Below are 16,908 nucleotides of genomic sequence, written 5' to 3'. Positions count from 1 at the left end.
GTTGAAGAAAGCCACAAAAATCAAGTCACTAATCTTTCTGAGTCAAAAGGAAACAATTACTGACTAAAACACAGAATCAACGGCATCAGATAAAGCACACTAGTACTTACTGGCACTTCTGATGTTTTAAGAAATTCAAGTAACGCCTCTAAAGAGCCTAACGTAGAAGCCTGTACATAAACACCTTTCTCTTCTAATTTGATTGCATTTAGTGTTTGCTTCAGTTCATGTATTAGTTCATCCTTTAGAAAAAAAACAGGAGAGAAAAAACCAAGTTTTAGTCCTCTTGCTACTGATGCCTCAGGGTACAAAATCTTCCTGTTCATGAGCTGCTGAAAATATGCGACAGCCATGCTGATAGGTCCCACCTGACAGACATGCAGTGTAAGTCACACACAGCCAATGAGACTCCTGACTGTTTCTGGCATTAGAAAAGCCTGAGCTGAACTAGACCTGAGGATTTTGCAGGAAGGTGATCATAAACTGGGCAGATGCCCACCTTCAGAGCTGGTAACATTTCTCTGCAGACTACACATCACTTTCCCCAGCACTGCAATTTTCTGCTGGCAAGGCTGTGCAAACATTGTGTGGCAATGCCCTTGGCCGCCTGAGGATCAGTGACAAAAGCTGACACCTAGAACCATGAGCTGGAAAGGATCCTGAACACTCTTTAGGCCTGGGTACAAAACAGGATGCAAGAGCAGCAAAGCCTCTTCCTCTGGCAGATGAATGGGTTTTGCCATTGACTTTTAGCCATCTACTACCAGTAGTACACTTTAAGTAAATACTCATATGTACCAAGCAACAAGGTCTGTGTTTGGACACCCCAAAAGTTTGACCTCCCTTCAGAAGCACAAATAAATAGACAGAAGACTAAAGGAAAACTATGATTAGAAGTAAATTAGCAACATGTGAGTTTCCTTTCTAAACTAACTTCCTGCCTTTGGAAAACAAGAAGCAGTTTTGGGTTTAGGATAGCTATATCCTTTCTTCTGTCATTTTTAACATGTAAGTCCCAAAAGAAATTTATTACAAAAGTCTTAAATTAGCTTTGCAATTAGTAGAGTTTGCAGAACTCCACCAGTAGATATGTACCTAATATAATTTGATTAGAATATTTCCATAAATTATTAAAAATACCAAATCAGTAAATAACAGAGCCAAACTATGCCATGATACTTGTGTTCAAACCTTATTCTAGCAGCAGAGACACCCCAGCAAAATGTTAGGGAAAAAACTAACGGTCAAGATACTAAAAACATCACACCACCAAAGCTTCACATGAGCACAAGGCTAAAACGTGTTACTGGAACAGTTTTTAAAACAACCAAAAAACCCAGTTATTTGCAAACTGAGCTCTCAACATTTGAGTTGCATCACCAGAGAGCTCAAGTTACCCTCAGTGTGTTGTACTTCAACATCAGCCACCTCACCTTGAGGACTGGGACTTCATCCTCTTTATGAGCTACGAGCAATGGCAAACCAGCCAAGGTCTTTTCCAAGTCTTTCCCAAGAATCTTCACGCCTTGAGCAGCAACAACTTCTTTGTGCTTTTCATACTGGTTCTGAAAAAGAGAATATACACATTAGCAAAGACTTCTGTGCTGGTGCACAGCAACACAACTCAGTGCTGAGCAGCGAAGTGCAGCAGCTCCCAGCTTTTCATCAGTGATTGTCTCTGCTTTTCATTTGCACGTCTCAGTCTTTGTGCTCTTCTCCCTTCAGATACCCCCTGCACCCCTGCCGAGGTGGGCAGGACACAGGGAAGTCTTCTAAAAGAAGAGGAGGGGGCCAAAAAGGAACATAAACTAGAAAAGAACAAGCAGCAATAGACAGCTACTCACGAATAAAACCCCACAAATTCAGCCCCATAGGCAAGTGATGGGAAGATGCCAAGAGCTTAACAAAAACACTAAAGCTTCGCTGACACACAGCCCAAGGCTCTGTGCAGGAAGGGCTGTCTTGATCTCCCACTGGATGCCATCCAGCCTTCCCATGTGCATAATTCCATGTTCAATTTCCAAGGTTCTCCCCTCATCCAGGGGAACCTCAAAGATCTCACACTCAGGGCATGGCTCTAAGACGTAACAAATAAGATCTTTAAATTCATGTTGGAAGGATTTTCTGATTTGTTTCTTAATTTATTTAGATGTCCCATCCTTCTCTTAAAACTGCAAGGCAGCTTCCCTCCTCAGTAAGCACTTTGTTCCTGCAAACCTCTATCCTTTAGCTCTCCACCCCAGAATGTGGGTCTTACTTCAAGGACAATTCCACATGAACAAGCTGAGTCAAAATGTATCCTCACTGCCTGCCTCAAAAGAGCTGAACAGCTACCCTAGGTCCACTTCCCCAGCTCAAGGTCCCCAAACCTTAAAGCCTGTCCTATTACATTCACCTAGGTTATCTGTACCGAAGTTTTCTTTGCCTTAAAAAAAAAAATCTGTGCAGACATTTATTCCTTCCCTTTTAAACAGGAAACATCAAAGCAGCTCTTTTCATCACCTTTGAATTGCATGCACTAATCTTAACATATGTATTCATTTATTTACAGCCTTTTGCTTCTGTGTCTCCTCCTCATTTCATGGAAAGCCATGGAAAGTCTCCTCCTCATTTCATGGAAAGCCAGGAAGGATCTCAAATTCAGGGTCTCTCCTCAGGCTAGTAAGACTAGGGCAGCAAAACCTCCAACAACCTTTGTAAATGCCAAGAGGCTGCAGATTCTGCAGAAGTCGTGGTCACTGGCACTCACCAACCAGCCCTAGAAACTCATGTGTTCACTTTTCTCAAATCTAAGTGTATGTGATTTTTGTTACTAAAAAACCACTTTTACTAATATTATAACTTTAACTCAGAAGTCACTGTAGTAGTACACTCCAGTTTCCATTTAAGATGGGTATCTCCCTCTCACATGTAGCCACATACTTGAATCCCTTATTAAAGCATACACATCCTAAACCTCACAGCAAGTTAATTCCTTGACCATTTTCTTTGCCACTGCTGTGACAACACACACCCCAACAGGAACATACATTTTCACAAGAGACACCAGATGCACCCTGCATTGCCCTTGAAGCCCCCTTTAAATACCGTTACTATAACCACATTCTACTACATTCTCTTTTTATAAAGTTTGATTTATTTTTTTCCTGGGTCTAAATACCAGTACAGTAACCAGCTGCCATACCTTAACTCGTAGCTCCTTCATAGGAGGAGGCAGCAGAAGACCTCTAATCTGAGTTACGATAGGACCTTCTACCCCAGGAACAATAATGGTGTCTCCTTCTCTCAGACGTCCATTAATCAGAATAACATCTATGGTAGTGCCCATGCCTGGCAGTGCTTTAACCTGAATGAAAGGGGAAAAAAGTTACTTCTTATTTAAGCACTTCAAACATAAATTTTTTACCAGGAGGAAGGGTGCAGGGAAGGGAGAAATTTCTGTATGAATTTCAAGAAGAGTTGCTGTATTACCTCCATGACTTGAGCTCTCAGCTCCTGACACTCTGCCAGTCTCTTGGTCAGCATGGTTTGTGTGAGCTCAACAAGAAGAGCTATCAGACTTCCCATGCCATCCCCTGTGTGAGCAGAGGTAGGTACAAGAGAAACAAAAGTGCGAGGATCCTTATTCTCATAGAACAAGGCAGCGTTCAAGCCCTGGAATCAGGATTAATAGTTATATAGGGAAAAGCACATATACACATCATTATTAACAGCAACATTCAAGCTCAGTCAAATACCACTGCATTTTTTAAATCCCAATTTCAAAAACCAACACTGTTACTGACAGCATGCTATGGAACCTCAATCCACACTTGGAAACAGTGTGGGATAACTCTACAAAGTTAATTATCCCATCTAGCTTCTAGACAGCATTGTATGTCACCAACAGAAGAAGTTCCCAGAACTGATGTGATTCATACCCTGCCAGCATCCAAGAGAAAAAGAGACAGATGGGATTCTCTCAGGCTATTCCCAAAGAGAAAAAGAACAGTGACAGAAAACCTCATCTGCTGTTCATGACTCCATTGACCATGCACAGCAATTAGATATTTTTCTCCAAACCAGCGCTAAGGATGGAGCAATTAAAATTACATAAAATGTAAAAACAACGAAGCTTGGTTTATGAGAGGCCAACACCAACGTGTCAGAAGAGATGCAACAGTTTTCTTGATATTCCAAGTTGTTTTGAGGAAACGGGAAAAAACAAAACAAAAAGCACCCACAAACCCAAAACAAACCACACCACTCATCCACCCTTTACTATCACTTCTGCTCAGCAAAGAACCTTGAATATTCCAACCTACCTGTTTTGCAAATTCCACTATGATAGCTTTTGCACGTTCTTCAAATTCATCTTTTGTATTTTTTTTCTGCTTCTTTAAGGTGACAGCTACATCTGTATCTGGACTTTTTTTCCAGTCATACAACCTATCAATCTTGAAAATACAGCAGTATGTCATCTTATACAGCTTACTAAGGGTGTCTTTATGCTTATGCCACATCATCAGTGAGAAATACTTTATCAGCCAACTTAGCCAGCCATCTACCTGCTCCAGTAATCAAATGAAATAGTTTTTATTTGCTTTAGCTGCTATATTTAGCTCTGTTTAAGTCAGGCAGTATTACAGGATAGCAATATCATTTCAGATTTTAAAAATTCGAGCTACAGTAATCTAGGTTCATATGGAAAAAGTTTATATGCATAAATTACATCAAGGTTAAAATAAAACATTCAGAAGACACCTGTTTATAGATTCACATACACACAAAAAAAAACAAAAACCACAGAGGTGTTTATGGTTTTTCCTGAAAAGAGACTACACTAGTTTTACAAAGAACTTTTAAAATTTACTGGTAAATATGGACCCTTTCCCATGTTGCTATAGAGAAGGGACCAGAGTGGGGCTGTTCAAAAGACACAACTGTATTTCAGAAACACTTCCCCAAGACAGCTGCCAAAGCAGGACAGGTTTAGCCCAAAAACCTATTTGCTGTACAAATCAAAACTACATCTTAAGAAAATGGATTATAACCTGGTCAAATAATACAACTACAACTTAAAATGCAAGAGCTCTTAGCTATTTAATTTCAGGCTCACTGTAGGTCTTTGATGGCAATGAAAGACAGTTGGGTCTTTGTGTCTGACCAAGACAGAACTCTACACTACTCTGCTGTAAGGCCTGGACACCTCTTTATCCAAGAAGTTGTTTGTGTTCTTTCAAAAAGTAGCTGGTTTTGGCAATGAGATAACAGCCTCCTCAGTTCCAACCATCTTCAATCTTAATGCTCCTTTCATTTTTTGAAGTATATTGCACTTTTTACACTGCAAATGAATAGCCTTCTGACAGCTCTCTGTCAGCATGTCAGATAGCTTCCAAAGTCATTGGACATGAGCAATTTCCATATACATATTATATAATTCATCGAGTCATCACAAACAGGCAGCATAACTTCTCATGCACAGGATTTCTAAAAACAGGGCTGAAAATAGCTGGCTAATTTTCCATCTAATATTGCAAAGCCCAAAACACTTCCCACCAGTGATTAACATTACTGCTCCATGGGCTTAAAGTCGGCTTCTCTTCAAGTCAAACTAACCAGTATCAGTGGCTAAAATAAAGTATGACCTGTCAACGTGAAGCTTGTGTTGCAATTTTATCAGAATGCACACAAATCTGTACAAGTAGGCACAAGGGAAAAAAACCCACAATTGAAGTACAACTTTCCAGAAGTGTGAATCATATACAAAAGTTACATAAGGCAACAAAATTTACCAGTAAGGACTCCAAGAAGATCAGATTGTTCCACAAAGCTCCTGTAGAGCCATTGTTGTATCAAGGACACAAAAAAATGCAACACACAGGACCCAAGAACGACCCCTTCAGACTACACAAAACAATTCCAGTTCAAGGAAGAAAACACACAATTGTCAAAAGCCAAATACACTATTAGAGTGGAGAAATACACTATTAGAATAAAAAGCTATCCTACCTTGTTGAGAGCTACTATAAATGGGCATTTCTTTGATTTCAACAGATTTATTGATTCAATTGTCTGTGGCTCCAAACCATGCATGATGTCAACTACAAGTATAGCAATATCACAAAGTGAGCTTCCTCTATTTCTTAGATTGCTGTGATATTAAAAGACAGCAAAAAAAAAAAAAAAATCAGTCACTTAGCAACAGAACCTTTATGAAAACACCAAGTACAATGTCAAACTTACACTGACAAACAAAAAGCTAAAGCTCATCAATTAGTTATTTCCCCTCAAAAATGTAAACCATTCAAATGACACTTCGTAATTTTCATTTAACAAAATACATTAAAGAATGTGTAAGCAAAACTAAGAAACTATTATTCTCCTGAAAGTTTTCATATTATTATATAGTTTTACAATATAAGATATGTTCTGATCATTTTCTGAGTGACACTTGAGACAGTTAAAGTGAAATGCAGGAGTGCAAAACCTGAACAAGACTTTTTATATACCACATAAACACTAAGACTATCATGATTTTATACAATACACTGTAAATAGACTAGCGCATCTTTGTTGCCAAACAAAACCTGGCAAGAAGATGGAGAGCTCTAAAAGGTACGATGCCAAGATACTGATCTGAACATTACCAAGGGCCCCACAACACAGCATTTCAATGCTTACAAAGGTTTATACTGAAAAATGTCACATCAAAGTCCTAATTCTTCTGTTTCAAGATTTCACCCAAGATCTCACCTCAGGGAGTTCAGTTATGCATGTCATGTTTTAACCTTAAAAGCTGATTTAGTGGCTTGCCTGCATGCCACTGGTGTTCCTAGACAGCATTTGATCTCTGCTAAGACTCAGATGACTTGTGCAATTAGTAACTTCCAGTCTTAGGAACTCAGTTACTACATTCAGACACTGAATGAGAGACTAGGACAAAAGTTTTAATTTTTCATAGCAGAGTAGTTAGGTCACCTGAAATCCTCACCTTTTTTCCTCCAGCTAGCTTCCTGCTTCCAAATTTCCTCTTACACTAACTATTTATTTACATGCTTTTTCAGATATTCATGGCTCAATTGGCACGAAGACAGAAAATTAATCAGCTATAAAAGGCCAGCAATTAACCAGATATAAAAAGCACCTGCAAATGAAGCAAATCCACTTAATTCCTCTACGTTAAGTTGGTTTAGTTGGACTTTTTTTTCAAGTGAGAACTAACACAATGAATTAAGCAAAGACCTCACACTTTGCTAAAAAAATCCCCAAATGCTTTAGCCATCAGTTCTGAGAAGTACAACATTATGAGAAAACATTACCTGAAGGACTCATGTCCTGGAGTGTCGATTATCAGCATGCCTGGAATTTTTATGTTCTCTCTGTCAAACTAACATTTCAAAATATTAGCCATCTTGTAGAGATTACACAAGAAAAAAAAAAAAAAGAGCCGGCAACATTACTGACAGTCTGTACTTTAAAAATCCAGATACATATTTTAAGGCCAGCACCTTCTATAAACCTAATCAGTCGCCAGTCATTTCAATATTAAAGAAATGATGCAGCACATTCCTCCAGGTATCAACTGGCCATAAGCTAAGCTAAAATCTGTAAGACAAGGCAGCCTACAGAAGAAAAAAACATTTCAGGGTAGTGAGATGTACCATCCTTATCTTGATGATTTTCTCCTCTCCCCTAATTTTACATATTTAGTAAGTTGAGTAAAATCTCGGAAAAAGCCGTTACTACACCAAGGCTGTGCAGCCAGCTGCTTCTGCGAGCAAAATAGGATATAGTACCCAAAACACACAATACAGAACAGTTACTATTTGTGTAACACGATAAAATTAATCGCCCAGGAATTGGCCAAATTTCAGCACATACAGCAAAGGGTAAGTTTTTAACAGAAAATATACTCAAGAGGTTTCAAGAGTCTTAAGGTTTCAAAAGTCTCAATTCACAATCAAAATACTGACAAGTAAACAGTCTATGTACATATATGCACTGTCCAGAACATAGTAAACAGTACTTGCATATTTTTCTGAAGAAACAGCAATGCATTAACTGAAATTAACAAGTGTATGAAAAATGAGACAACCTCCCCTTTGGTGGGGGAATGATAGGAATTAAAAAACAACCCCAAAATAAGAGAGGGGGGGAAAGTACATCTGTCCATGTCAGGCAATCTCACAAGGCCTTTATTAATCTACATTTCATATTTTTAAGATGCAGTTGGTGACGTGTTGTAACTTACATTTTTCACCATCTTGGTTTGTTCATTAATAGCTTCAAGGGGAACATTAGTTGCACCAATCTGCTGAGTGATACCACCAGCTTCACTGTCCTGCACGTGAGTGTGGCGGAGCTAATGACAAAAAAAGACCAGAAATACTTACATATAAGAGACTAAAGTTATGTCTGAGCACACTCTAATTCTTTCTGTCTTCAACCAAAAAAATATGTGCTCAAGCAAGAGGCACCGGCAGTGCTTTCACACTCCACACCTTACCTTATCTAAAATTTTGGTCTTGCCTGTGTCTACATGCCCCAGGACACAGATCACTGGTGCTCTGAGCTTTTCAGTGTTCATATTTTTGCTGTTTTCAGCTCGTCGCTTCTATGTAAAAGACACATAAAAAATGGTAAGTATAAACCAAAAACCACAGCTCACCTCTTGACTTGATTACATACATACAAACACAGAGTTAACTGTGGGACTAATACTTTCAAGGCAATTTAAGGTCTTCCAACCCTCTTTTGGTAAATCAAAAATTTTCAACAGTTAAATTTTTGGTTGGTTGGTTCTGGTTACAGCCTAGTAGGCTAAGTTGTTATAGCCACTAACAGTGGCTTTGCTGATGGTGCATTCTCAACAAGCACCTTGGGTGAGGAAACCAAGAACATTAGTAGCCATGAAAGCAATGAACAGTTTAGACACATCTTCTAAAACTTGAAAATATCTATCTGTAAAGGAAAAAAGCCTCTTTCTCCAGGAGGGATATAGAGCTGGAGGGCAACAACACTGAAATTGCCATCTTTGTGGTCAAATTACCTAAAAACGAGTACTTTATCTTCAGACAAAACCAAGTATGTATTTTTTAATTAACACAATTTATGAACCTGCTTAAATATTAGCCCTGACACAGCCAACATTTTGACAAATTTGATGAAATTAACTGAAAATTAATCTGTTTGTTATACAACACAAGAATCCAAGTGTATCTTAATACCTCAATTCTCCGTTTAGCTTTGTCATAAGCACGCTCCTCCTTAGTGCGGTCATCATCAGAGTCATACTCAGAATCAGAGCTAATCTCCTTGCTGGGCTTTTTTTCCATAGATTGTTTTCCAATAGCTTGGGAGTCTGCCTCTCTCTCATCTGAAGTCTTTTCATCCTCATCTTCACTGCCTTCACTATCTTCAGATTCTTCACTCTCTTCTTCCTCTTCCTCCTCCTCGTCCTCCTCCTCCTCTTCCTCGTCCACTTCATTTTGTTCTTTGACTTCAATATGGACAGGTTTGCTCTCTGCTAAAAAAAAAAAAAAAAAACACTAAAGTAAAAATTCTCTAAGTTCACACTTGTGGGGGAGATGGCATGAGAAAGCAAAAGAGACTACTAGAGAAGAATGAAGACAGAGTAAGTGCTACAATAAGTGCTTGTCAAGACCATTTTTCAACTTCCAATGTTAAAAAAAAAAAAAGAGTGTTTTATGTTCAGAGTTGCTGGCTTGTGTTTCAAATCCAGAAGCAAAGCAAGTTTGGGGTGGGGTGAAGAACAATATTATCAGCACACTTATGTTTAACATTATTTGCAAACATTCAGATGTTCTTTAAAGTCATGTGCACTTCATAAAGGAATAATGCACCAACACCTTTTTAATAAAGCCAAAATACTCCAGATCATTACTATATGGATTCTGTACTACTGATCAGGAACGCACATTTAATCAGATATAACAATCAGAATAAATTGTCTCTTTTACACCTATAAAAAAGTCTCATCTTCAGGTTTTCTTTGACTGTTCAGAGAAGATTAATCATTTTTCATAGTAATTCTTCAATAAGCAGACAAAAAGAATTATCAAAAAGTAATTTTCTTTCTTTGAAAGCTTCCCATTTATAATCATCTGTAAAATCATAAGAGGCAAGCTGATGATCGCTTTAAAACCATGGATTCTCCTCCTCACAGCACTGCTGGCAGGCTCACTACTCCTAGAGATAAGTTACATTTCCTTGCTACTCTCATAGTCCATCATCTTAGTAATACACTAAATCTAATTCCCAGGAAGGTTCTTTTTCTGGATCCCATTGGCAGAGCCTTCAAATCCAAGCAGTAAGTAGTGCTATGTCCTCTCCAGGACAGTGGTACCAGACTAAAACAAACGCTCAAGAAGGTGAGCAGCCCTTAGAACTCAAAAGCACCAGAGGAACAGACCTGTGCTGGAATGAAGTCCATTCTGCTGTGTGTATCTGTATTATCAAGCACTACACTTGAAAGCACAGGTGTCAGAAGTATAGGCTTGAGCAAGTAAAAAGTATTTGATGAATAAATAGTCTTTGAGCATAAGAAACAATGAAGACATTATGGAAGCACTAAGTCCAGTAACAAACTCCTGTTCAGGATGGCTCACAGAAATACACTTTTCTCCACCACTGGAAAAAAATATCTGAGAAGTTATCCCTGCACTCTTGCACAGTTTTAAGCTCCCCATAAGCACTGTTGTTGAATGCAGACAGACTATGGCCTTTGGCACACGTGCACAGGAATATGGATGTTCTTCCTTCCTTTCTTCCAAACCTGCCTCTCAAAGAAGCGTATCATAGAATCACAGAATGGTTTTGGCTGAAAGGGACTTCAAAGACCAACTAGTTACAGCCTCCCTGCCAAGGGCAGGGACACCTTCCACTTAGACCAGGTTGCTCAAAGCCCCATCCAACCTGGCCTGGAAAACTTCCAGGGACGGGGCATCCACAACCTCTCTGGACAACCTGTTCCAGTGCCTCACCACCCTCGCTGTAAAGAATCTTTTCCTAATATCTAAACTAAACCTACTCTCAGTTTGAATCAATTTCCCCTTGTCCTGTCACTACATGGTCTTGTAAATAGTTTCACTCCCATCTTTCCTGTAAACTCCCTTCAGGTACTGGAAGGCCACAATTAGGTCACCCCAAAGCCTTCTCTATTCCAGGCTGAACAATCCCAATTCTCTCAGCCTTCCCTTGTAGAAGAGAACTTACTATAACACATGCACACTTAACCTTCACACCATTTTAGACCCCCACTTCTTTGAAAACATCTCTCCTAGATGTTGCCAGATTCATATCGTAAAAATACTATGGCTTTGGAACAATTACTAGAGAAATACAATACCAGGTAAAAGGTTTCCCTAAACTTCCAAAGGTGGTTTAAGCACATATTAAGAGGATTTTTACTCCCATAAAAAAAACAACAAAAAATTACAACCTAATTATTTTAGATGGTAATTGCACATAAGAGTATTACCAAAGGGTTGTCTTCTTAAGCAGTATGTGTGTGTCATAGGTTAGCAAGCATAGTCCTGGAAGGGACGTCCTTGCTAAGGGGTGCTTACAGTTTCCTCTGGGAACTGATAGAACCTATCAGCTGGCCAGTTTGAATATGGACAATTCTCTAAGCCACTTAAAGTTGTGAACACCTCTGTGATCCACATTTAAGAATAGGGAAACTCCCCCTCCAAGCTCTCTCTCGTTTCCGGCGCTGGCACAGGTGGCTGCGGGCCCTGTGTGGGGGCCAGCGGGCCCGGCCCAGGCCCTGCTCAGGCCAGGCCAGGCTGGGCCACGGCCATCCTGGAGCCATGGACCTGTTCCAGCCATGGAACCCCCCCCACTGCCTTGCCGTGGGCAGCCGGAGCGGCTCGGCTCCCCCCCCTCTCCACTGCGATAAGAAAAATTCAACATTCCAGCTGCAAAACTGCAAGGCCGAGGTGAGATTAACCCTTTTTATTGCTGTGAAGAGCTGAAAACCTGAGGGAAGAGAGAGAGGAGATGCTTAAAGCTGAAATTCTGTTGTGAAGCTATGATATATCAGAGTATCCTGTTGTAATTTCATGAAGATATGGGGGGTGGAGTGTTCAACTCGTAAGCAAAAGCACCTGCTCTGAGATAGGCAGATGCTGACGCAGCTGTAATTTCATGAGAAGTTTGGACAGGGAGAGATGGACCAGATGAGGACTTTTGCTCCAAATGGGAAAGGAGAAAACCTCAGTCCCTAGAGATGCTCCCAGAGATTGTCCTAAAGATGAAGCTGAAGAAGACCCTTTGCTCCCAGGGAAGGAGAAGGGCCTCTGTTTTTGTTTCTGAACGGCTCAACCTTAAAATTGTACCCCAAAAAACTTCAAGAGTGGACCCTCGAAAGCAGTTGCGGGAAAAGCTGCAAGTCGGGGGAAAGGACTCACACGCAGGCAGAGAGACTCCTCTTCCTAAATGGACTGAACAATATTTGGAAGTGGGCGGCTGTCTCGTGGTGATACTGTTTTCATTCATAGCATGAGCAAGAAGAGACTTCTCTTTCTAAATGGACTGAACAAGGTTATTATGGAAGTGCTAAACAGACTGAACATCTTAAGGGTTGTCTTTTTACATTGTCAGTGGGAGAAGGGAGGAAGGTGGGGGGAGGAGGAGAGTTCTGAAGGTGGTATAATTTTTTTTTCTTTTCTCCCTTCTTTTAGGTCTGTTAATAAACTTCTTTATATTCTTTCAAGTTTGGTGCCAGCTTTGCATTTCTCCTAATTCTTATCTCACAGCAGATAAACAGTAATGAGTATTTTGGACCAAACCACTACACTAAATTGGTGTTTCTGCCCGGTTACAAACCGAACCCGCGACAGTGTGTGACTTCTGAAAGCTCTGCTTTTGAGAAGAGATTCTTACATCTATTTATCATCAAACTTACCTCATAATTTATCTAACAGAGTAGAGAAAAAAATCTAAATAAAATATTGTTTTCTATAGAAACAGAAAACTCAGCCCAAAGCCTCTTAACCAGAAAAATCATACATTTGGTATCTACATGCCCACCTTTCTCTCCATCTTCATCACTAACCATAGCTTCCCAGTCATCCAGACCTGCATCTTCTGTTTCATCTTCTTCTTCCTTTTCTTCTGAAACTAAGAAATCCAACAGAAAAAAAGTCAGTCCAGCAACATACAACATTTTTAGATGCCCTTTTTTTTGACATACTGACAACTACAATTTACAAGTTTGCTGTTACCATAATTCTATCGAATTATCTCCACATTCCATAAAAAGAAGATGCTGCATACTTAAGAAATAATCTCCAATTCTCCACAAAAATCATGTAGTGCTAGCATCTTTGCCTAGACAAACTTTTGTGAAAGACACAGAAAACCAACTCATCTAGCTCCTGCCTGCATATCACGTCAGTGCCTGCATCATGCCTGCCACACAAACCTCTACAACAATCATGATCCTTGCAAGGAGTTGCCCAATTAACAGTCACAATGTGTAACAAAGTAACAGAGAAACAAGAATACGACTTAAAGTAGAATTGTAATTAGTGAGAAAATACAAATTGTCTACAAGAAGGACACCAGGTGCCTTAAAATAATTATACCATGGATTCCAGAAGCATTAAACATACTCATTCAGAAGGAATTCAGTAAGATTTACTAAGAGACTGCAGCTCTTAGTAAGAGACAAATGGAAAAAGGCAAACTTGCAACCCTCTCCAAAAGAAGCATTATACAATATATATTTGCTGCAGCACGTGTCAAAAATTTCAGCTCTCTGAAATGAAGACTAAGTTCCACACTGCTAGAATATTAGCTAGGAACTAACATTCTGCTGGTGAGCCCTTCTCTTATGGCAATGGAATGCCAATCATAAGATAAGCCAAGCTAGAATCACAGGACACTTTCAGCTTTGTTTTCAAAAGCTGCACATTTTGTCAGTATTTGTCTGACTTAATAATAAGGGTAAAAATTGAAACAGTCTCCTTGCTGAGGAAGAAGTCCAGTACAATGTGATTTTGATAAAGCAAGTGCTGTGTGTAGGCAAAAATGAGGGTAACGATCACTTGCTGATAACTCAGTTTCACAAGCTAACACATATCCTCCACATTCAGTACTTGTGAAAGCAAAATATCTGCAATAAAGAATACGAGCACTGTGAATGTTGCACTATCAATACTAGAAGCAGAATATTTCCTCCCTACCTCCACCTAACTGTTGACAAAACAGACTTGTAAAAGCAAATGAAAAGTCAGGGGAGTGAACAGGGCACAGAATATGCTTACTGGAGATAATTGACTAAGCCAATTGAACACTGGAGTTCACCCTGAATAAGGGACCTTTATACACTCATTTTGAGGTTTCATGCCTTTTATTCCATAAAATTTCAGCGGTTCCTCCCTTAAGAAAGAAAAAAAAAAGCAACTACCTCAAGAAAGGATGGCCATTTAGCCCCATCCAGAAACGTATGATAACTATCATGCAGCACTGACACACATGCTTAAGTGTTTGAAATTTATTAGCATTACTACCAACCCGGCTCTGCTGGAAGAGGAGTCTCTTCTTTTACTGGTGTTTCCAGTTCTACTGCATCTTCAGCTGGGGAAGTTACCTCCACACTTTCTGGAATTGCAAGACAGGAAGTTGGTTGCTACATACTTTCAAAGTGCAAACTGACTTACTCATACATACAGCTCCACTCCAGCTTATTTGGAAAACATTTGGCTTTCTAAGCAGTTGAATAGATTTATAAGATAGGTCAGTTATTGACATTAAAAACTCCTCACTTCCTTTAAAAGACAAGAGAAAATGGCGTAATACAAATGAACTACCCATACTTCCCCCACTGTTCCATTAAAAATACAAACTAAAAAAAAAAAAAAAAAAAAAAGAGAAAGAGAAAGAAAAAGAAAAAAAAATCACCAATACAATTCGGAGAAGCAGCATTTTCAATTCTTTACACACACTCCATAAATGATAAGCAGGCACATAACTAATGTGAAATTAAGGAGAAAAAAAAAAAATAAAAACTAGCTAAGTAAGAAATACATCTACATTTTTTAAACTAAAGATTAGCCTTAAGAGCCACAGTAACCCCCAGGGAAACCACTGAAGTAAAAAAAATGTCCAACCTACATCTAACCAGTGCAATAAATTCTAAGGTTTCAAAAATGCAAGCTCTTTGAATTACTCTGAACAACTGGCACCCAGGAGCTGAAATCTGGTTTTATATACAAGAAAACAAATGAACAAACTGTCTCCAATTTAAAAGTACTAAAACTAGGATCAATCCCTTTTCATCCTGGGACAAACTCAGACTTAACAATAAGTCATTACTACTCAAACTACTTTGTATTTGACCTACATATGCACACAAAGCATTCAATGTCACATTCATAAAAGGCCTTTATACTCTGTACATATCCAAAATTTAGAAAATCTAAAGACACTATCCAGGTTAGGAAAAAATAACAGTCAAGTAGACTGTAAAAAAAGGATTAAGAGAGCAGCCTTCAAAACAACTTTAGGATCCTAATGCATCAGCACTTGGATGTGAGGGCAGGGATATAAAAAAAAACCCCAGAGGCACCTTGAAGTGCAATTAGCTTAAGATTAGCTGATTTATTTCAGAAATATTTCCAGAAATGTGACTAATCTATTAGGTCTCCCTATATGCAAACTACACCTTCTTTATTTTCTGGCTGCTGCTGCTTCTTTCTCTTTTTGTCTTCATATATTGGCCTCTTCTTTGGCACAGAGTCTTTGGATGGCACTTCAACACCTGCAAAACAAAACAAAAGATTTGTTAAAAAGAAAATCCAGGTAATTATTAAACTTTGGTTTAAATAACAACATGTCTTCCAAAATTGCAAGATGGAAGAAGAAAGAGTAGAAAGTGGGTTCAGTGCATATTTTATCTTTTTAAAAGTCTGAATTCAAAAGCTAGAAAACTTGAGTGAAGTATGAGTCTTCAGATACTCCTGACTGCTCTCAAAAAGAGGTCAGATAACTGGAAGAAGGGGATGGCAATGAAACAAAAAATAAACAGTAAATCAAATCAGATTCTACAACTGCAGGTTTGAGGTTAATCACAGACCTACATAAAATGTCATGAACATATACCTCAGGTTTATCTTTAAGGTCTGCTATGCAAACACTCACTTAAAACCTGTCTGCCAAGGCTCCTAATTTCAGACAATTTGGAGTAGTTCAGAGCCACAACTCTTCTTAAATGCTTAAAGTTGCTCAGCAGATGGCATTTTCCCTTTTGCTCCATGTTGGGAGGTTGGTGGATTTTGTTTGTTTTGTTTGTTTGGGGGTTTGAGTTTTGGTTTGTTGTTGTTTTATTTTTTTTTAATTTTACAACACTGATGATTTCAGGTATTAAAATAATGCCAGGTTCAATTCACCAGCTTCATCTTTGCCTCACCAGGAAGCAGGTGCTGTAATGTATGAAGGGATTCAATCAAAAGAAGTTTCATGCAAAGACAAATTAAAAACTTAATTCCTGCTGCACGTTAAAAATTTTCTCAGTTACTGACTGACTTATATTGCAGATTTAACAAAAATCCAGTTGTAGGGGCACATAAATAGAAAGATTCTTATAGCTACAGCAACAACCGAGGAGAAATAGCCTTTGTGTATGTTTAAGAACTCCAAACATTTTACTAGCTACAGAGATTCCTATATTTATACATCCACCTACCAGTAAAGTGTCAGACAGTGTACTCTACAAATACAAAGACACTCAGCACTCACAAATTACTTTCTTTTTTTAGTCACAAACCAGACACCAAGAACAATTAGGACATTTTACTTACAATATATTGGACAAATTTGCTTCATTGCAATGGAGACAGATCATATTTCGCAGAAAAAGTAGGAAAGCTCTTACATACTTCTGCAAATCCCAGAGAAAAA

General features: G+C 38.9%; 1 protein-coding gene across 2 annotated transcripts in view; it reads right to left on the bottom strand.

Annotated features, from left to right (window-relative positions):
• The window catches only part of EIF5B (eukaryotic translation initiation factor 5B), a 38,288-nt gene that overhangs the window by 4,792 nt on the left and 16,588 nt on the right, over window positions 1-16,908 (bottom strand). Inside the window, exons 7-19 of one of the 2 annotated variants that reach the window (XM_082278247.1) lie at window positions 15,674-15,769; window positions 14,524-14,610; window positions 13,036-13,125; window positions 9,210-9,508; window positions 8,489-8,596; window positions 8,234-8,344; window positions 7,302-7,369; window positions 5,992-6,133; window positions 4,305-4,436; window positions 3,472-3,654; window positions 3,185-3,346; window positions 1,434-1,565; window positions 111-242 (exon numbers count right to left, since the gene is read on the bottom strand). In XM_082278247.1, the coding sequence (XP_082134373.1) occupies window positions 111-242; window positions 1,434-1,565; window positions 3,185-3,346; window positions 3,472-3,654; window positions 4,305-4,436; window positions 5,992-6,133; window positions 7,302-7,369; window positions 8,234-8,344; window positions 8,489-8,596; window positions 9,210-9,508; window positions 13,036-13,125; window positions 14,524-14,610; window positions 15,674-15,769 (1,742 nt within the window). The remainder of the gene's footprint in view (window positions 1-110; window positions 243-1,433; window positions 1,566-3,184; window positions 3,347-3,471; window positions 3,655-4,304; window positions 4,437-5,991; window positions 6,134-7,301; window positions 7,370-8,233; window positions 8,345-8,488; window positions 8,597-9,209; window positions 9,509-13,035; window positions 13,126-14,523; window positions 14,611-15,673; window positions 15,770-16,908) is intronic. The other variant, XM_082278248.1, reaches the window with a different exon arrangement.

The sequence above is a fragment of the Coloeus monedula genome (genome assembly GCF_965178545.1).
Source record: "Coloeus monedula genome assembly, chromosome: 3".
NCBI classification, from domain to species: Eukaryota; Metazoa; Chordata; class Aves; order Passeriformes; family Corvidae; genus Coloeus; species Coloeus monedula.
The sequence above is the reverse complement of the archived record's forward strand: the minus strand, read 5'-3'. Positions and strand labels throughout refer to the sequence as shown.